Below are 21,269 nucleotides of genomic sequence, written 5' to 3'. Positions count from 1 at the left end.
TTTACAGGATAAAGAGGGATTTTCTGCTACCCTTAGCTGTATGTTTATGACAGCATGTGTTTGGGTAAGATATGAAATATTCATTAACCTGGTGAGTCCAATCCTTTGGGATTGGCAGAACTTTTTATATGATGAACAAGATTTTCAGTAATCCTTATCATATTTGACTTGGCTGTCTGGATGGGAGCTCAAGGTTGGGTTGCTTTAGGGGAACTGTATTTCTGGCTTTGGGGTAACCAATAAGGTATTGTAGAAGCTGTTTTTTTGCTAGCTTGGTGAATCCACCAGTTATGGGGATTGTCTGCCCGTTCTTTGCAGTTTGCCCTAATTGAGCAATCTCAGCGTGGTCCCCCTGGGACTGCAGTCACAGAGCCTAACTCCAGTACTACGCAAACTGGTTGAAACTAAAGAATAGAACTATCAGACTCATATGTGAACACTATTTGTTGGGGAAGAGTCAACATAGCTTTTGCCTCACCAATCTATTCGAATTCTTTGAGGGGAGGCCAACAAGCATGTGGACAAGGATGATCCAGTGGATATAGTGTACTTGGACTTTCAGAAAGCCTTTGACAAAGTGCCTCACCAAAGGCTCTTAAGCAAAGTAAGTAGTCATGGGTTAAGAGGAAAAGTCTTCTCATGGATCTGTAACTGGTTGAAAGATAGGAAACAAAGGGTAGGAATAAATGATCAGTTTTCACAATGGAGAGAAATAAATAACAGGGTTCCTCAAGGATCCGTACTGGGATCGGTGCTGTTCAATGTATTCATAAATTACTTGGAAAAGGGGGCTGTGAAAGGGTGCTAAGCAGAAAACTGCTTAGCCACCCCTCTGTCACTCCAGCTCCAATTAAGGGAGGTGAATTGGAGGTGGGTAGATCACCTGGCCCTGATTGGGGAAGCTGGGGCTGGATAAAAGCCCCCGGGGAAGGAAGCCAAAGGGAGGAGCTGGAAAGAGGGAAGTAGCACTAGAGAAAGGGCAGTGAGGGGAAGCAGAGAGAGATAGCTTGCCCCCTCTCTCCTGCTGGTGGGCTGTAAGAAGGGGATTATATGTATGGTGGAAAGGTGGTGGGAGCACAGCCTGTAAATAAAAGCACCAAGTGAGCACTGCACCAGGAGGTCTCTGTGTGATTTTCTCAGCCTAGTGGGGGCAGAAGCCAGGAGGACCCTGCAGAGACCCCATTACATGGGAAAACAGGGAGATAGCAAAGTTTGGAGATGATACAAAATTACCTGAGATAGTTAAATCCCAGGCAGACTGCAAAGAGTTACAAAGGGATCTCACAAAACTAGGTGACTGGGCAACAAAATGGCAGATGAAATTCAACGTTAATAAATGCAAAGTAATGCACATTGGAAAACATAATTCTACCTAGACATACAAAATGATGGGGTCTAAATTAGCTGTTACCACTCAAGAAAGAGATATTGGAATCAGCGTGGATAGTTCTCTGAAAATATCTGCTCAATGTGCAGTGGCAGTCAAATACACTAACAAAATGTTAGGAATCATTGGCAAAGAGAGAGATAAGACCGAAAATATCATAATACCACACAACTATAGTATGCCCACACTTTCAATTGTGTGTGCAGTTCTGGTTGCCCCATCTCAAAAAAATATATATTAGAATTGGAAAAAATACTAAGAAGGGCAACAAAAATTATTAGGGGTATGGAACAGCTTCCATATGAACAGAGATTAAAAAGACTGAGACTGTTCAGCTTGGAAAAGAGATGACTTCAAGAGGTCTATACAAATCATGAATGGTATAAAGAAAATGAATAAAGACCCACAAACTAGGGGTTCATTCAATGAAATTAACACATGAACCAGGGGTCACCCAGTTAAATTAATAGAAGAAAAAAATAAGTACTTCAGGCAACACACAGTCAACCTGTGGAACTTGTTGCCAGGGAATGTGGTGACGACTAAAAGTATAACTGGATTAAAAAAAATTAGGTAAGTTCATGGAGGATAGATCTATAAATGGCTATTAGCCAAGATGGTCAGGGATGCAACCCCATGTCCCGGGTGTACTTAAACCTCTGACTGCTAGAAGCTAAGACTGGATGACAGGGCAGGAATCATTCAAAACATTTCCATGTTCTGTTCATTTCTTCTGAAACATCTGGCAACTGTTCTTTGTCAGAAGACAAGATATTGGGTGAGATGGACCACTAGTATGACCATTCTTATGTAGACCCTCAATTGAGTCTGATCAGCTCTAGCTTTAAACACTGAAGAGAAGAGGCTCAAATGGGGTCTGTGATTCACAGTTCACACAACCTGGTAGGAACATCTGCCCCCACTCTCTTTGTCTTTCGCTGCTTAGCAAGTGAGGTTCAAGTTAGGGTGCCTCCCTCAATCAGGGCATGCTAAGAGCGCTGCTGCCCTTTACTCAGACAATAAGTACGACAAAATGTTGTTACCCCTGCAAATTGTAACCCCAAATTGATCATTTTGGCAAAGCAGCTCTGTCTGTTGAACATGTAGGCAGAGTAGGTGTGTCTATGCAAATACGGTCTGCTCCTGAAGTCTTTTCTCCCACCAGTTCATGCCTAATGTCAGGGGATAACTCACTCAGACCCTGTTTACACTTGCAACACTGGATTGCTATTGGTCAGTAGGCAATCAGTTGGGAGTTGGAAAATCCTCAGTGGGGGCCATTGTCATCTGAGTGTGTAACACCGTTAAGTGTCTCTTGCGATACAGGACTGTGGCTCTTGGTAATGTACAGAAAATAGTGGATGGTTTTGCAGCAATGGGGTTCCCAAACTGTGGTGGGGCGATAGCACGCATATCCCTCTTCTGGCACCAGCACACCTTGCCGCATCCCACCCCTTGCCACTGAGTACATCAACAGAAAGGGATACTTTTCCATGGTTAAACAATTGCCAGTGGATCACTGGGGACTCTTTGCTGATATTAACGTGGGCTGGTCAGGGAAGGTGCATGATGCTCACTTCTTTAAGAATACCGGCCTGTTCAGAAAGCTACAAGGAGGTGCATTCTTTCCAGACCATCAGATTACCACTGGCGATGTTGAAATGCCAATAGTGATTCTGGGAGATCCAGCCTATCCCTTGGTCACCTAACTCATGAAACTGTATGTTAGCCACCTCAACAGCATCAAAGAAAGATTCAACTACCAGCTCAGCAGGTGCAGAATGACTGTTGAATGTACTTTTGGTAGGATGAAAGGATGCTGGCACTGTTTATTCACTAGATTGGATCTTAGCAAGGCAAACATCCCCATGATTATAGCTGCATGTTGTGTATTGCATAAGATCTGTGAGGCAGAGGGAGAAAAGCTACCCCTAGGGTGGAGGAGCAAGGTGGACCAGCTGTTTACTGAAACTGAACAGCCAGACACTATCAGAAGACCTAATCATGGAATTACATGGCTCAGGGATGCTTTAAAAGTACTTTAACAGTCAGCCACAGTAGTGTTGTCTGATTTTTATTATTTATTTATTTATTTTTTTATGAAATAATGTCTCTTGTGTGTACAGGGATTAAATATGGGTGGGTTACTGCCTCCCAGTATGAATTCTGTGATGCTTGCTATAAACTATTAAATATGAGTGGGTCTTGCCTCCTGCTATGAATTCTGTTATGCTTGATGTAAACTAATGAATATACTCTGAGTTTCCAAAACTAGAATGTTATTGTGTGCAAAGGAACAGGCAACAAAATTAAAGTGCAAACAAAAGCCTTTTACCCACACTGTAAGAGGGTGAACCATACTTTAAAACCCAAGTAAAAATAGAAGCAAACAGTGAACATTTATGTTCATGGATGTAAAACCTACTGCAACATAGTAGGTTGTGGCTACACATTCACAGCCCTTTGACTTTCCCAGGTGGTGTATGTGTAGCTACGGTTCTTCTTGTTGTCCCAAGTGTGGAGTGGTAGGGGTCAACATTCCCTCTAAATTTTCTTTGTACTGAGGGGAACTACAAACTCCACTGACCACTACATTTTTATCATTAGGCAACAGAGAATGTGAATGTTGTAACACTTTAATTAAACCACTAAATAAATAAAAATGGGTGGGAGTGCTAATTTAATCAGTGAAATATATATTGTGCATATATTCTCCTAAAATCAGTGTATTTATTGAAAACTACATAGTCACAGAAAATACAAAATAAAAACAAATAATATTAAATAGAGTGCCTGGCAGATACTATACATTTACCTGCAATGTAGTAAGTTTCATATTTAATGAACATGATTTACTCATTATTATGCTGGAAATTTCTTTCATCTGTATTTCTCTGTTGTCCAGTGATGGTAAATTTTGTCCAGGTTGACATCTCCATGTGTTATGGAGAAGTGTTTTATTCTTACAAGCTGGTCCATATGGTTAACCTCTAGTCTGTTGCAAGCCTTAGTTTTGATCTGACTCATTAAACTAAACCCACATTCATAGTCAGCATTTGAGGTTCAACAAACTGAGCCAGGCCTGTAAACTGATTTTCTTTCAGCAAGTAAGTTACCATGTCAGCAAATGTTCTTATTATATCCACTTTCATTTTTTCCACCATGATAAATTTATCCTGGGTGTACTGCTTGCAGATGCATTCAGTTATTGATCCCTCGGTTTGCATGGGTAGCTTCAAGACTGCCTCATACTTGCCCATGATATGACTAACATGTTCTGTGCTATAATCAAATTAGGCAGAAACCAGTGCTTCAGTATCAAATGCAGGCCACTCTTGCAGCTCATTCTCTGGAAATCAACAATCTAAATAGTCACAGAGTTCTGTACTAAAGTGGAGAACACCTGCTGCATTAACAGTATTGGCAAGAGATGCCCTTTGTTCCTTCACCTTCTCACTCCAAAGAGCTTTTTCTCCAAGACACTGTGAGCAAAATTTTGCTATTTTGGCCTTAACGTAGCTCAGTGGTTCTCAAAGTTTTTGTATTGGTGACCCCTTTCACACAGCAAGCCTCTGAGTGAGACCCCCCCCCCTATAAATTAAAAACAGGGGATTTTAATTTAAATTTAACAGGGGCTCAGGCTGTCAGCCCCACACCTAGGGGGGCTGACAGCTCACAACCCCCAGCTAATAACTTCATGACCCTCTGAGGGGTTGCAAACCCCAGTTTGAAAACCCCTGGCATAGCTAAATGTTTCAGTGGTAGTGAGAACTTCTGTGAAAAATTAGGCCCAGCTGAGACAATTCCTCTGCAATATCATCAAGCACAGTCAGTGCAATACAGTACTGGGGATCTGTAAGCTTTTTGAGACAATACTTAGCTACAGGATCATTATTCTCATTCACATTCTCAATACAGTGATCTACTGTTACATCATGATTTTGTAGAAGGGCATTTACAGCAGAGTGATGTGATAACCAGCACTCTTCATTCAAAGGCCTGAATAATAATGCATCAACTTCCAGTATGCTGGCCAACATCTCACATTTAGTTTTCTTAACAGCTGATCTGCTAAATATTGTATATACAGTGTGTCATAGTCTTTCCACTTCTTTCATCATTGGTACATGTTTTCAGGCATCACTGATGCCTATGTCTTCTCTATGGGAAACATAGTGTTGTTGTAGTAAGTGTGGTACTCATTCTCTAAGTAGTACAGCTACACTGTTATGCTTACCATCTGGAGGCACCATCTGAAGTGAACATAGGCATTAGCTGTATATCCAAATTGTGATCCGTGTAGAATTGTTTGATGTCTTCTTTAATATGCCAAGCATTGCATGCAGGGGTAATGCCAGCAAATGCAGTCTTGTGGGTTAAGTATCAGGGGGTAGCCGTGTTAGTCTGTATCTACAAAAACAACAAGGAGTTGGGTGGCACCTTAAAGACTAACAGATTTATTTGGGCATAAGCTTTCGTGGGTAAAAACCTCACTTCTTCGGATGCATAGAGTGAAAGTTACAGATGCAGGCATTATATACTGACACTTGGAGAGCAGGGAGTTACTTCGCAAGTGGAGAACCAGTGTTGACAGGGCCAATTCAATCAGGGTGGATGTAGACCATTCCCAATAATGGATGAGGAGGTGTCAATTCCAGGAGAGGAAAAGCTGCTTCTGTAATGAGCCAGCCACTCCCAGTCCCTATTCAAGCCCACTAGGTTCGGAGACCTGGGGAGATAAACCCAAGTGCCCCTGGCCAACACCCTACCCAGCTAGTACAACTGAGGATATTCTCATTCATATGAGTGTCTAATACTTTTTTTATTTATATAACAGCATTATATAGACAGTAGGATTAGCACAAAATAAAAGAAGCATTCATCTCAATGGGAACTTAAGCATGAAGTGGTAGAGAAAGACTGTCATCACTAGATCTATAACAAAACAATTGGTTGCAAGTTGAAGTTTCCTAAAAGATTTAAAGCACTTGTTCATTGACCATATGGTTGGGATGTAATGTGGTTGGGGGGCACAGCCCCCTAAGCAACAATAGGGGTGAGGCAAGTAGCAAAGGCTATGCCCCCTCTACAGTGCAGGGCCCTTTTCCCCACACCTGGGGCCACAGTCCTCCCTCCTTACCAGGACCCTAGACACAGCCTGGAGTGGAGGCAGCAGGCTCCAGCCCCCTGTCCTGCTCGGGTCCCGCAGGGGAACGAATGGGGCTGGGCTGCCAATGCCTCCGCCCTGGGGCCGCCGCGGGATTGCACCAGCTAGGCAGCAGCCCAGACACGACTGGCCAGGGGCTGGGCTCAGCGTGCGCGCTGCTGGGTCCCCACAACAGGCCTGGGCTTGGGGGGTTCGGGCCCGGGCGCCAGAGCCGCAGCCGCTGAGCTTGGCCATCGGCTGCTTCCTCCCCCCGCGGCAGTGGGAACTGCAGCAGTGGCTGCTCCCAAGTCCCGCTGCCCGGGGGGGAGAAAGCCGCCGCCTGGCCCCGCGGGCCGCCCCCCCCTACTCTCCCTACCGCCCGACTGAGTCCTGCCTGCGCTCGGGGCCAGGCCAGACTCTCACTCACCCTGGCCCCGCGCTTCCCCTGCATCTCCCGGGCCTCCCTCCACAAGCGCCAGAGGGAAGAGGAATGGTGAGCCTGGGGAAGAGGCGGGGATTCGGGGAGGGAGCCAATGGGGGAAGGAGGGGGCAGAGTCGGGAAGGGGGGGGGGCGCGAGCACTTCCGGGCTCCGGAGTATTTGCTTGTTTGTCCAGTGTCCCGACCTAACATTGGTCAGGATGCAGGACAAACAAGGAAATATCGGGACAGTCCCGATAAAATCGGGACGTCTGGTCACCCTACCGTAGACTGGGGGAGGGTCCTTTAGCTTGTGCCCTCCCAGCTCCTGGAACCCAATGAGAGACACACACAAGATCCCCCACTCACCCAGTGCATGTATGTCAACACATGTTACCTTGCTGGGATTAGAGTTAAGACTTTGCATTGTAGTGTGAGCAAAATTATGCAACACAAGCTCTTCACTTGAAGAGGAAAATCCCCCTTCAGCAGAACTGTCCTGCTGCATTGGTTCCTCAGGCACTGCTGGAAAAAACATTCCTGTGAGGAGGCATAGTGATCTTGTAGGGGGAACTGGTCTGTGTGGGATACAGAAAGAGACTGAAGTGCTGCAGGGAGAAAGAAGGGACAGGGAAGTGCTATCAGCAATAGGCCTCGATCAGAGTGTAGCAAATGCTACTGAGACACTTTTCATGCTGGGGATTGCACCTGAATTTCAATTTCTATTCAAACAGTAAAGTTTAAATAAAATAAATACATAACAATTAAATAAATGAATACATAAATAAATTGCTTAAGCTAATTTTGCACTAATATTTAAAAAGGATAAATAGGAGGACTGGGATAATTATAGGCCTCTCAGCCTGACATCAGTTCTGGGCAGAATAATGGAATGTCTGATATGGGACTCAATTAATAAAGAATTAAAGAAGGATCATATAATTTAATTAATGCTAATAAATATGGGTTTATGGAAAACAGATTCTGTCTAACGATATTTTGTTGTGATGAGATTGCAAGTTTGATTGATAAAGGTAATAGTGTTGATATAATATACTTAGACTTCAGCAAGGCATTGTTGCCACATGACATGTTGATTAAGAAACTAGAGATATAAAATCAACACGGTGCACATAAAATGGAATTAAAAATTAGCTAACTAACAGGTTTCAAAATGTAATTGTAAACAAGGAATCATCACTGAATGGATGTGTTTCTAGTGGGGTCCTGTAAGCATTAGTTCTTGGCCCTCTGCTATTTAGTATTTTTATGATGACCTGGAAAAAAACAAAGTCATCATTGCAGACGTCACAAAAATTGGGGGAGTGAATGGTAAATAACAATGAAGACGGGTAGGCGAAACAGGGTAACAGGCCAGAGGTAAACATATACATCTAGGAACAAAGAATGTAGGCCATAGTTAGCAGAAGGGGAACTGTGTCTTAGGAAGCAGTGACTCTGAAAAAGACTTGGAGGATATGGTGGATAATCAATTGAACATGAGCTCCCAAGTGCAACAAAGTAGCCAAAAGGGCTAATGCGATCCTTGAATGTATAAACCAGGGAATATTAAGTAGGGAAGTTATATTAACTACGTATTTGGTGTGACCAATACTGGAACATTGTGTCCAGTTCTGGTGTTCCCAATTCAAGAATGATGTTTAAGATATGAGAGGGTTCAAAGACTAGCCATGAGAATGATTAAAGAATTGGAAAACATGCCTTATGGTGATATAGTAGAACCTCAGAGTTAGGAACACCAGAGTTACCAATTGACTGGTCAGCCACACGCTTCATTTGGAACCGGAAGTACAATCTGGCAGCAGCAGAGAGGACCCCCCCCCCTCCAAAAGCAAGTACAGTGCCGTGTTAAATATAAACTACTAAAAATAAAGGGAAAGCAGCATTTTTCTTCTGCATAGTAAAGTTTCAAAGCTTTATGAAGTCAATGTTCAGTTGTAAACTTTTGAAAGAACAACTATAATGTTTTGTTCGAAATTTCGAACAATCTCCATTCCTGAGGTGTTTGTAATTCTGAGGTTCTACTGTAGATTCAAAGAGCAAAATCTGCTTAGTTTAACAAAGAAGAGATTAAAGGGTGACGATCACAATCTGTAAGTACCTACATGGGCAACAGAAACATGATAATAGAGGGCTCTTCAATCTATCAGACAAAAGTATAACAAGATCCAATGGCTGGAAGTTGAAGCTAGACAAATTCAAACTGGAAATAAGGTGCAAATTTTTAACAGTGAGAATAATTTTGCCTTTAATTTATAAACAAACCTGATTTCTGAATTAACATTTGAATTCCTCAAATGAAGAGATGCTAGAGAAGTACGAGGTATGATTATAATTTATATGATAAGGTTGCTCCAAATTTTGTGTTTTAGTGAACATTTAAAATATGTAGGTAAAATCATCTTGTATTTTCCCTCCACGTTTTTTTGTTTGTTTTTTAAATGACGGCTCTTGCTGACTCTGATGCACTCTTTCTAAATCACCTGTGGCTGAGGCGGAGCTCAAATTGCGTCTTCTTTTAAAGAACAGAATAAAAATCATTTAGACTCACCAAGAGGCGCTAATGTATCTTGGATCTTTCTCCTCGGCAGAAGCATTTACCCATGAAATGTTCCTGACCGGTAAAAAAATGCTAGACTAGACCTCTGCTGACTTTCAAATAGACTGTCACGTCTATTGGTCTGTAGTGTCACGAAACCAGGATTCTCTTTAAAGTAAAAGGTAGCCCCGAGCATAAATTAGAATGGCGATTGATCAGAATGGCGCTAGGTCTGAAGCAATTGAGTGCAGCAGGCGCGGACACTTAGCAGTCAGTCTCGCAGCACGGGGAAACCAGATTGCATTGAGTATTTGATTTCCAGTCCGGATAACTCAAACAGTCAGTAGAGCTAGAAGAGCAGCATTTAAGATCTCTGTTTTAAAAGAGGCTCCTTTGAATATGTACATACATTTTATAAAACCTCTTCACTCGTAAAATAACTGGGGGTGTCTGTGTGACAGATGGGAACTATACGGTTATGATATGAAGGCAGGTCTTGTTATTGACAGTTTCCTGCTTTCGACAAGGCATCTGCTCTTCAGAATTTTGTCCTGGATTTGTTTTACTCGACTTGAGCTTGCTCCCGGTCTCAGCTGGTCGAGGCAATACAAAGCCAGGATCTCTGCAGGAAAGAGGTTGTCGGTTTTAAACAAGCTAAAGATGGGGGTTAAATACGGTCCCCAGGCGCTGAGCGCTATTTTCAGTCCTAGCTTCCCTCCCCCGACGATCCCATTTGGAAACCACTGGGCTACAAGTTGGGGGGCGGGGGGGGAACAGTAATAAAAATGATTACACCGAGGCCAATTGCTTTGGATTCCTCTCCCTCTCCGGGGGCAGAGCGGGGCTCCGAAGGGGCTGTCTGACTGCATCACCTCCCCCTCGGGGCTGGCTTTCCAACTTCCCACGCAGGATTTTTTTTTAAAATGTGCATTTTGCTTGATCTTTTACAAATCTCCAGGAAGGCAGCGCTGGAGCTGGGCGGGCGCAGAAGCGAGCCGCAGCCCCTCCAGGGGAGGAAATGAAGGCGAGGGGAGAAAAACCAGTCCGGCCCCGGTATCAATATTTTATCAGTGTGTCAGCAGCAGCCGCGGCTCGCGAGCGCAGCCGGGGATGGGGCAGCAGCCGAGCGCACGGGAAGCCCGGCGCGGAGCTGTAGCCAGCCTCGGGCTCCGGGCGGCTTAAAAGGGCACTTTGTATTCCCGAGCCAGCCGCGGCGCGGGGACCATGAGCGGCTCCGCGGGCTTCGCCTTGCTCTGCGGCTTGCCCTGGCTCCTGGGGGTGCTGCCGCAAGAGCTGCAGACCGGGGCTGGGGGAAGGAGCAGCCGACCCACCCCCACCAAAGCGGCGGATTTCGACCGGATCTACGCAGGGACGGTGAACATCAACCGCGAGGAGATCTACTCCTTCAATTACACCAGCAAGCCGGGCCAGGTAAGGGCTGCCCAGCCTCCATGGCTGGCAGCCACTCCAGACACCTCACGAGCCCGCCCAGCTGCCAGGCTGAATGAAGACTTATTGCTAGGGTGGGAGGTCACAGCACCCTCACCACTCCTCTCCCGAGCACTTGCCTGGATTTGGCATCCTTTCCTTTCCCAGCCATGCAGGGAGTGCTGTTCCCCAACATAGTGCTCTGTGCCTTGCTTCCCCTCCCCAGGAATGCAGGAAATGCATGGGCTCTAAACCCCCCCACCCCGCGCTGCGTTAGCTTCCCACCCAAGCAAGAAATGTATGTACCCCTCTCCCCCGCTGTTCTTTGCATATGCCCCCTCCCTCTTTTTCTGGGGATTACGTTATTGTGATGTAACTATCTATCCCCAGTCCCCACCTGCAGCTTTGAGCCTTTACCAGGGCTCCCTCTCAGCCCTGAATTTCCTAAAATAAAAGGAAAAATTACACCGATTTATCTGGGCAGGAGGAAGGAAGTGGCAGCCTTCAATTGCATAGATTGATGCTATCCTAATAAGGTCACATCAGCTGCGATGATAGCGCTATACCAACGCAATTATGTAGACAACATACCGTTTTTTTCTAATTGTTCCCAACTTCCTGTGGTTAATGTTTAAAGGCCATAGTGGAATTCAATAACGAATACATGGGCAAAACATCTATGCCCTCAAATCTTTTTGTAAGTATCATTTTTCACACTTTAATGTCTAAGTAAGATCAGCATTCTCTTCTGAGACATGGGACTACAGATCATTAGTTGAGATGTAAGGGTCTTTATTGCAAGTCATTTAGATGATTCACAGTAGGGGGAAAAGGTTGTCTGATAGAGGTGTGCTTAATTTTGGTGGTGGTGGGAGGAAACATATGTTCTATCCTAGCTTTTTCTGCAGCATCCTTCCCTATAATATCTAAACGCTAAAAGTCTTTCCCCATCATCATAGTTCTATATGAATTTATCTCATACATTAATATAGTACCTTTACATCCTAAAGCAGTGGTTTTCAACCTGTGGTCCATGGACCCCTGAGGTCCGCAGACTATGTCTAAGATTTCTAAAGGGCCTGCACCTCCATTTGAAAATTTTAAGGGGTCAGAAACGAAAGGCTGAAAATGACTGTCCTAAAGCAGTAGTTCTCAAACTCCTTCCCCCCCCCCCCCCAAACCACTTGAAAATTGCTGAGGGTCTCGGTGGACCACTTAATGATCTTTCCAAATGTTGTTTGTACTGTTAGCCAAGTATTGTAAAGTGCTTTGGATAGAAGCACTATATATATATATATATATATATATATATATATATATATATAAAAACTTCAATAATAATTAACTTTTTTTGTTCTACAAATAAAAGCACACAGCTCATATTTTAATATCAGTAGTCTTACCTTTCTAATGCAAGGGATGTGCCCTCTCTTCCACATCGCAGCAGCCCCTGAGCTGGGGCTGGGAAGGAGGAGGGTCTCTCCCCCACCCCAGCAGCCACAGAGCTGAGACTGGGAAGGAGGGCTGTCTCTCCCCAGCAGCCACAGCCCTGGAGCTGGGGAAAGTCACCTTTTTCTCTGGCTGCCGCAGCCCTGCACATCCCAAATTCCCCCCTCCCACCTATTCCCCCCAAGGCCACCACCTCACCTTACATGTGTGTCTTCTCCAGGGTCCAGGCACCTAATTAGTGGAGCCACGCCTGCACGGCTCCACTAATTAGGTGGGTGGCCCTTCCTTCTCTTGTGTGAGGCCACCCAGGTGTGCACCTTAGAGGGAACTATCCGCGGACCACCTGAATGGAGCTCGCAGACCACAGTTTGAGAACCTCTGTCCTAAAGCATACCAATATGGACAGACTTGTCCTGTCTTCAATTATACAGGACAATGGATTAGGGAATATTTTTTGTAAGCTATATTTCTAATGCTCTCTAATAAAAAAAAGGTGTTAATGGATGCTAATAAAAAAATTGGGATTTTTAAAATAAATTGCACTCTGGAATATAAAGTAATCCAGCACTTTATGGATTTCCCTTCCTTCTCTGCCTCCCCCTCCAAAGTGTTATGTAAAATATATCCACCATTAAGGCTAAAGTGCTATTTCAGTGTTTTGTTGATGGTAGTGATCTAACCAAGTTTTGCTCTCCTGGTTCATGGAAGCACTGGATTGAGGAGGCTGAGTGCATGTATAAACAATAAGCATTATTGCAGGGTCTTTTGCTAATTTGTGATCTGAGCTATGCTTCCCAAGGTGATTTAGTACTATGATGATGGCCATATTAGTGCATAGCTAGCCAAGTAAACTCTGTAGAGTGAGGGGTCTGTTAGTAGAGAATACAGATTCAGTAAAATGAACTAACTAAAATCACTAAATTAATTTCTAATATGTTATAGAGGCATTCAGCACTCTACAACCTTTAAAAATAGGCCCATAGGCAGGAATAGTGATCAGGGTAGGCAAACAGCCTATGCTAACTCCCAAATGTTTAACAAACTCTGTCTGGTACATCCCAAGCCCACCTTCTAGTTTCATGCCATTGCAAGAATTCAAAGCTCTTGCAACAAGAGAGAGCCAGCAAATTCCAGGGGCCATTGCAGCTGTGATCCAAAAACACCTGTCTCAATGTCCCATCAGACTTCAGCACAAAGACTTTTGCACTGAAGTTAAACCTGCAGAGAACAACTGAATTTCAGTAAGATGGAGAAGTCTGGATACTTGAGTAACTAAAGTCAAGCTTCATTTTAAATTTATTTTTAAAAATTAATAAATTCTTCAAATATAGCCCTGGGCGCGCACAGGGAAGAAAGTCATTTAAAAAACTTTATTGTTCTAAAAGGCTTCTAATGTGAGGAGAACCCAGGATGGACCAAGCACAGCCTCTAGTGAGCTTGGGTTTATTCAGCCAGAAGCCCTACAACTGCTGGCATCAATTAGCCTTGTCAGTATTCTCCAAGAAACTCTGACTTATTAGGGGCAATTGGTATCAGGCATGTTTTTTCCCCCAGAAGGTGGGGATATAAACCAGCTGTAGTAAGATGAGGCCCTGAAACATAAACTCTTGTGTCAGAGGCCCAGTCTGGGGCCTGAAGCCTGAACCAAAGTACTTCCAGGCATTGCCAACTTCCAGTTGGGCTGTGAGCCAGAGGCAGGCCCCTCTCACAGAAGTTGGCAAGAAGAGGGCTGCTAGAAGCAGGTGCATCCACACATAAGTGCTAATAAGAGGAACTTGTGCCAAGGTAGCATCAGAACGCTCCACAGAGATAACAAGGAACAGGCAGGTGCATCTTAAAGACAGGGTCAAAAGAACAACATGTTGGATAGATTTGTTTGAACCGACATGATCAAAGAGGGAGACAGCCCCCAATGAGTCAAGGGGCTGTACTTCAATAGGTCAGTAGGGATGAGTAATCTGTCCTGTAACTGTATAAAAATAGGTCCCGGAGTGCACATCTTTGGCCTAGGGGGCAGTGGAAAGTCCTGCCACTGACTGAGCTGTGTCCATTGCCAGGGGTCACAAATTCGTAGTATGTCTTGTAAAGTCTACAGGAAACTATTACTGTGCTTCGTTTGACAATAAACCTGGCTCGGGTTCCTTCGTACCTTACTAGAGTCTGTGGTCTTTGGGGGTTCTCTCGGGGGTCTGCTGTGTCAGCTATCTGCGCAAACTGGGGCAGCACACAGAGGAAACACGCACGCAGCCATCTGTTATCATCATCGAACAAGAGCAGAGCACCACACCAGTAGCCACTGACAACACCAGCAGCAGAGGCTATGCTAGGGTCAATCATATGGGGGCTCTTGAGCACAGCTGGGTGTACACTCGTCTGTGTTTGATCCCATAATTGATTCTGAAAGGTAGGTCTGTCCTAGGGTATTTGTGGTCTCACTTTTTCTTTGGTTGCTGGTTGGAGGGAGGCTTCACTTTAAATTGAGACTTCTACGTGTGTGGGCAGATTCCTTTTGTACCCGATCAACAGCTGTAATGTAACGGAACCTCTCAGGATCCTTTAGCCATTATGCGCTTTGGCTCAGTGAACCTCAAGAGTCTGAGCAGCTATCAGGATTTGTACGGTGCTAAAAAATGATACAGCAGAGTTTACCGTCTGGTAGCGTCAGGGCTGGCTCTAACTTTTTTGCCACCCCAAGCAAAAAAAAAGAGCGCCACCCCGCCATAACAACCCCCCCCCGAGTGCTGCGCCACCGAAACACCCCCGCAGCGCCGCGCCACCCTGCTGAAACAAGTCTGTGTTGAGTGCAGGCGTATCTTACTCCTAGAAGGGCTGCAGAGGGAAAATGTGATACTAACAGGCTTCATCTGGCCCCCTACCTCTGGGTAACTCCTCTTCCCTTCACTGTTCTGAGGGCAGATACACAAAGCAGGAGACAAAAATTCAGAGAACCAAAGTAATAATGACAAGACCTGTGGGTCAACATATGCCCTAGCAGCAGGCCCACTGATTGGGGGGGGTGGGCAAAGGGGGCAATTACCCAGGGATCTGGGCGATTTAGAAGGGCCCGCTGTGGCCGGGAGTCCCAGCCCCTTTTAAATTACCCAGGTGGGCCGCAGGACTCCTAGGCATGCGTGGGATGGTACCGGCAGTGGCGAAGATAGCCGGGTGGGCATTGGAAGCCTGGGCCGCGCTGGAAAAGCGTGCCCTGCAGCGCAGGCGCAGCACCTGCCCTAGGGCCTGGAATTGCTGTTGGCGGGCCTGCCTAGCAGACTTTGTGTAGACTCCAGTCAGCCATGCCCATCTCTGTGGCTGCTGGGTTGCAGAATGCCTGCCAGCATGCCTGGAATACAGTCAGCCAGGGAGATGGGCTTAGACTTCTCTTATGCTCTTGCTGGATGGCAGAATGGAAGCAGGACCGTTGTACCTAGCTGGTTCTCCCAACACCTCTCTGGTTTCTAGAAAGGACTTGGGCCTGACTGACCTCAAGATACATTGAGCGCCTCTAGTCACTCGCTTCCCATGCTGGGCATAGACACACATGGTGAGAGGAAGAGATGGCATGTGTAAGACCTACATCTCTCTCATACATGCATGCAGAGTCTAGTGGCTGTAGCACCAGGGAAGATGCTTCTATTCCTGGGTCTGCAGGAGAGTGGCTGTGAGACCTTAGGAAAGTCACTCTGCCTTCCTGTGACTCAGTTGCCCTGTGTGTAAAATGGGAATAACAGTATTCTTAGTATCTATCAGGTTGTATAATGTCCACAATTGTAATAGATTTCCATTCGTTTGGGCTCCTATCGAACATAAACTTCTAGCCCACATACATCACCCTGCAGGATCAAGCCTATATATAAAATGACCTGATATTGTTTCTCTCAGTCTTTTTGACGGTAATTTAGGAATGTGCACCAAATAGTGATATTAACATATGGCTCGCATGCAACACTCTCCTTGTCTGAACTACATTGGCTGCATTGTCTGTCACAAAACTAGTCATGTCTCTGAGGAAAAGGTAGAAAGCCAGCAAGCTGCAGGGTCTGGAAGCACTGGAGCCAGCAGCAGGAGGTGCTCTGTGCCTGATCACTAGGCTACTCTGCATTGTTTTGCTTCTCTGGAGGGGGACTGAGTGGAACAAGCCACTCTCTTCTGCCCTTTGCTTGCTTGCTCGCTCATGGACATCGCTGCAGAAGGGCCCAAATACTTTGTCCAGTTTGACTGGAGGGCCAGGTTATTCTTCCTAAGAGAGGGAAAGCAGCACAGAGCCAGAGGAAAGCTGAGATAGTGACTGTAATTGATTGGCAGAAGTAAGGCACACAGGAAGCCATGATGGGAAGGGAGGAGCTTAGAATAGCAGCACTTCTCTTTTGTTTCAGTACAAGCCCTGGAAATAATTACACGGCTGTTCTGGCACTGGAGGAACCAATGGGTGAAATGTGTGTTTGGTGGGACTACAAATTTTTTGCACGTACTTTTTTAAAATAGAAAATTAAAACAAAACTGAAATGTTTCTTATGTTGGCACAATACGGCACACAAAAGGGAACATGGTCCCTGCCCTAAGGAGCTAACAAAATTGTTAGATGGCTGGAAGGCTGACTACCTCATCTGAGTTTTCCCATGTAGCCTTGCTAGCAACTGCATTGCTCAAACAGCTGGAAATCCTTCATTGCGGTCTCCCCAGCAGCACTCTGAAATTGCTAACCTTGCTACCTGTATAGTTGTTTGTTTAATGGGGAACTGTTAATTGGTTTTTATTAATTTTTACATTCTTACACAAGTGCATTCTGGCACAAATGTATTCAAATAACAAAGCCAGTTGTGTGCCCTGCAAAACTCCCTCAGGCAATTAAGTAAGTAAACATCCAAATGATGACCTTACTGGGGACCTCAGGGCTTAGGAGAGGGTAAATATGAAGTAGCAGTTAATTTTACTAAGTCCTAGTGAATTATACTCTGCTGGCCAAAACAGAGAAGGCTCCATGCAGCTGGTGAGAGAATCTATCCTGCTCCTGTACAACAACAACCCAGGGACTTTGTGCAGAAAGAAATATGCCACAGTTATGGAGGAATCCAAGAGAGCTACTTTCTTCATCCCCATAAACTCTGCCAGTCACCCAAACTACATTAATCATATTGTACATCCAACCGTCTTCTCTGTGCAGAGCTTTGGCTACTTCCTTCAAAGATTAACTCCACACAGGACATTCTCTGGGCATGAGGGATGACAAGCTAGAACAGAAATCAGAACCTCACCCTCCTTGACAGAGGTTGGACCAATTGCACAAATGCATAAAATGGAAGCTCTGAGAGATCTCTGGGCCATCATATGTGCCTCAGACCACTGGACATAATGGCTAGCGAAATCCAGTAAAGAACAGCATCACCCCCTAGTGACCAAAATCATGAGCACCTCTCCTAGAGTAGGCAACTTACCTGCTGGACCCCCAAAAGAGTGTGATAGTCAAAGGATGATCGAGAAACCAAGACTCTGTGCTAATTATCTTGTAAACGATTGCCCTGTCTCCAGCTTCCCTTTCCTGGGCAAATGCATTGGATTCTGAACACCTCCAACAGTCTGCTCATATCCTGGCCCCTTCCTAATAGAGAGCCAGCCCTGGCCACAACAGAGCTGGTTCTAATAGGGTTAGTGGATCAAACTTTCCCTCTCCCCACCCCTGTGGCTCTGAACAGGGATAACTCAGTGGTTTGAGCATTGGCCTGCTAAACCCAGGGTTGTGACTTCAATGTTTGAGGGGGCCATTTAGGGACCTGGGGCAAAAATCTGTCTGGGGATTGGTCCTGCTTTAAGCAGTGGGTTGGACTAGATGATCTCCAGAAGTCTCTTCCATCCCTGATATTCTATGATTCATCTTGGCAGCAAGTTTTTGACAAAGTGCTCAGAGGCCAGCTACTGGTTCAGGTTTCATTCCAAATCTGGCTGCTGGTGGTGCAGGTCACTGGAACAGGGGGAATGGCTCCTGGGTCTTCCACCACCCAGGTGGGTGCCCTAACCACTGGACTATAGAGTCCTTCTCATTCTCTCTCTTTGGCCCTCTGACTCTTTAAGTAGTTGTACACAACGGAAAAGCTTCAACAGGAGAGATTGAGGGAGCCCTACACCAGACTATCCTATAGCTCAGTGGTCAGAGCATGCACCTGTAGGGTGGGAAATGCTGGTTCAAACCCATTTGCCCCATCACACAGAGGGGGGAACTGAACCTAGGTCTCCCACCTCCCAGGTAAGTGCTCTAACCACAGGGCTAAAAGAAATGAAGTGGGCACCCCTACCACCTCCCCTGACTTTGTGTGGAGCAAGGTAGATGCCTACCTCATTCTTACAAGAAATGACTTAACCTGCCTGACTCCAGGAGAGGGGTTCCTGGCTATGGCTCACAAACAAAGACAGGCACTTCCCTGCAGCCCAGACTTAGGTGACTAGCTCCATGAGTGGGGCAGAACTTAGGATACATCCCTCTCATCAGCATCTGTCATTGGCTAACTTAGGCCGCTCCCCACCTAGCATGCTGGCTTTGGTGAATCGCATTCCATGGTGCCTCTCTCTTCCCATTCATTGTCTAGGAGCAGAAGTGACTAGCACAGGCTGTATGAATTGCACTGTTCCAGTGATGAGTTTTTTTTTTTTTTTTTTTTTTTTTTAGGGGCCTAAAAATTAGGCATTGCAATGCTCAGCATAACAATACCTATGTCCCTTTATGGGTCCAGGCCCTTAACACTAAGAGTTTATGAGGATTAGCAATAGGAAACAACAATTTACAGAGAAGGTAGGGAGGCAGAAATTGCATCATCTTGGAGTTCCATATTTATTTTCCTTCAATGACTTCGCACTCAGATTTATGTCATTCAAAACAGTGGTAGGGGGAGGAGGAGAAACATTCTGCACTGACAGTCAGTTCATTCACTGCCACCGCCTCCCAGCTCAACTGAAATTCAGTTGAATTCTCTGGTTTCAGGAGGTGCTTTAAAACTTACTGTGCCTGTCTCTCTTGGTCACCTCCAAATTGGCATGATTCTGCCCCTTCTGCAGCACTGTCTCTTGCCTGGTGAACTTTGTAACTCAAACAGCTTGTGTGCCTGCACGTTAGAGGTGTTCCCTGCCCCGTGCTTTGGCTTCATGCCCTCAGTTTGTCAGGCCCAGGACCAAGCACTGTTGCAGGCTGAACTTGGAGGCATTGGCATAGGAGGCTGAGCGTGTGTGATAGGCTATTGGGGATGTATTCAGGTGCTCCAGAACCTTCCTTTCCCACAGTCTCATGTTAGATGGCTGCAGTAACCCTCTTTAAAGCTCCTTCCTGCAGCAGAAACAGACGTTCCTTTTTTCTCTCTCAAATTCCTGTTCCCATAAACCAAGCTTCCCATCATTGTCTAAGTACTGCGGCAGCAAGTTTTCCACTTCGACAAGAGTTCAGTTTAGGCTATTAAGGACTGAAGCCACGTTTGTCCCTTTAGCTGTGTGCATTTGCAGTCAGATAATCTTTTCCATTTTCTTGCTGAGAATGAATTTCAAACACTCTCCTGATACCGCTCTTGAGGAGATGGTGATAGGGTTAAACTGTCAATATTTATCTTTCCTCTCCTTTCATGACATGTTTTACGTGGCACTCGGCGCTGTCACCCTTAGTCAGCTGCCTGACTTCTCCACCCACCTTCAAACACAGAAGACGCTCAGGTTCAGTAAATTAAAAAAAGTACATTGGGCCCAGCTCTAGCTGGTGGCTCCGGCAATGAACACAGCAGATGAGCTCAGAGCCAAGAGAGAGTGTAGAGCAGAATTTTCCCAGTCAGTCCTGGCTCTGCTTCATATTTTTACAGCAAGAAGCCCTTGGACAGTTCCTCTATTATCGCAGGCAACTTCCAAGATAAAGCCTAGCTGTTGGAGGGCATGCCGTGCTTATTAGGACCAGAGGTGAAAGTAAGCCAGTATGCCGTGCTGGACTGGACCGACTTCTCCGGTGGTGATTTAAAGGGCCCAGGGCTCCAGCCGCTGCGGGGAGCCCCAGGACCTCTAAAGCGCCGCCCGAGCCCCGCTGCTGGAGAGCCAGTGGCGCTTTAGAGGGCCAGGGGCTCCCCGCAGTGGCAGGAGCACCGGGCCCTTTAAATCCCCATCTGAGTCCGGCTGCTGGAGCCCCAGGAGCCAGGCTCTGGCAGGGATTTAAAGGGCCTGGGGCTACCTGCAGCGGCTGGAGCCCTGGGCCATTTAAATCACCTCCAGAGCCTTGCCGCCGCTACCCCAGCCCTAGCCCGAGCCCTGCTGCCCCGGGGTAGTGGCAGCAGGGCTCCGGCAGTGGCACTGTGCTGCTCTCTTGGATGGGGATAGGGGTGATGTCCCTTGGTTTCTATGGTTTTAATTAGCTTACTTGCTCTATCTTGAGGGAAGGCATTTAGAATCATAGACTATTAGGGTTGGAAGAGACCTCAGGAGGTCATCTAGTCCAATCCCCTGTTCAAAGCAGAACCAACCCCAACTAAATCATCCCAGCCAGGGCTTTGTCAAGCCGGGCCTTAAAAACCTCTAAGGATGGAGATTCCAGCACCTCTTTAGGTAACCCATTCCAGTGCTTCACCACCCTCAGCTACATCAGTAATTGAATGCTTTTGTTTTGGCACAAAAGTCAATTACAGATCTGCGAAAGATAAGGCAGACAAAGTAACTCTTGGAATTGGAATTCATAGTGACACATGGGAGTATCAGTATGTGCTCACTTGTGTAACTGTTGTTAAATCTGTGAAAGGTTATGCTTGCTGTATAATCTATAAATAATTATGGTGGAAAAGGGATTAAAGCTGGTTAAGTGTGGTCTGCCCTAAGCAAGGAGTTGCCAAGTTTTGGGCACCAGACCCTACTGCCCACCATACTGCACATT

General features: G+C 45.7%; 1 protein-coding gene across 3 annotated transcripts in view; it reads left to right on the top strand.

The window, feature by feature from the left end:
• Positions 1 to 10,418: 10,418 nt before the first annotated feature.
• The window catches only part of SIDT1 (SID1 transmembrane family member 1), a 90,619-nt gene continuing 79,768 nt past the window's right edge, over positions 10,419 to 21,269 (top strand). For all 3 annotated transcript variants that reach the window (XM_024109740.3, XM_065586581.1, XM_065586607.1), the window contains exon 1: positions 10,419 to 10,942. In XM_024109740.3, coding sequence (XP_023965508.2) covers positions 10,736 to 10,942 — 207 coding nt within the window. In that variant the 5' untranslated portion in view covers positions 10,419 to 10,735. The remainder of the gene's footprint in view (positions 10,943 to 21,269) is intronic.

The sequence above is a fragment of the Chrysemys picta genome, chromosome 1, assembly GCF_011386835.1.
Source record: "Chrysemys picta bellii isolate R12L10 chromosome 1, ASM1138683v2, whole genome shotgun sequence".
Lineage (NCBI taxonomy): Eukaryota > Metazoa > Chordata > Testudines > Emydidae > Chrysemys > Chrysemys picta.
The sequence above is the reverse complement of the archived record's forward strand: the minus strand, read 5'-3'. Positions and strand labels throughout refer to the sequence as shown.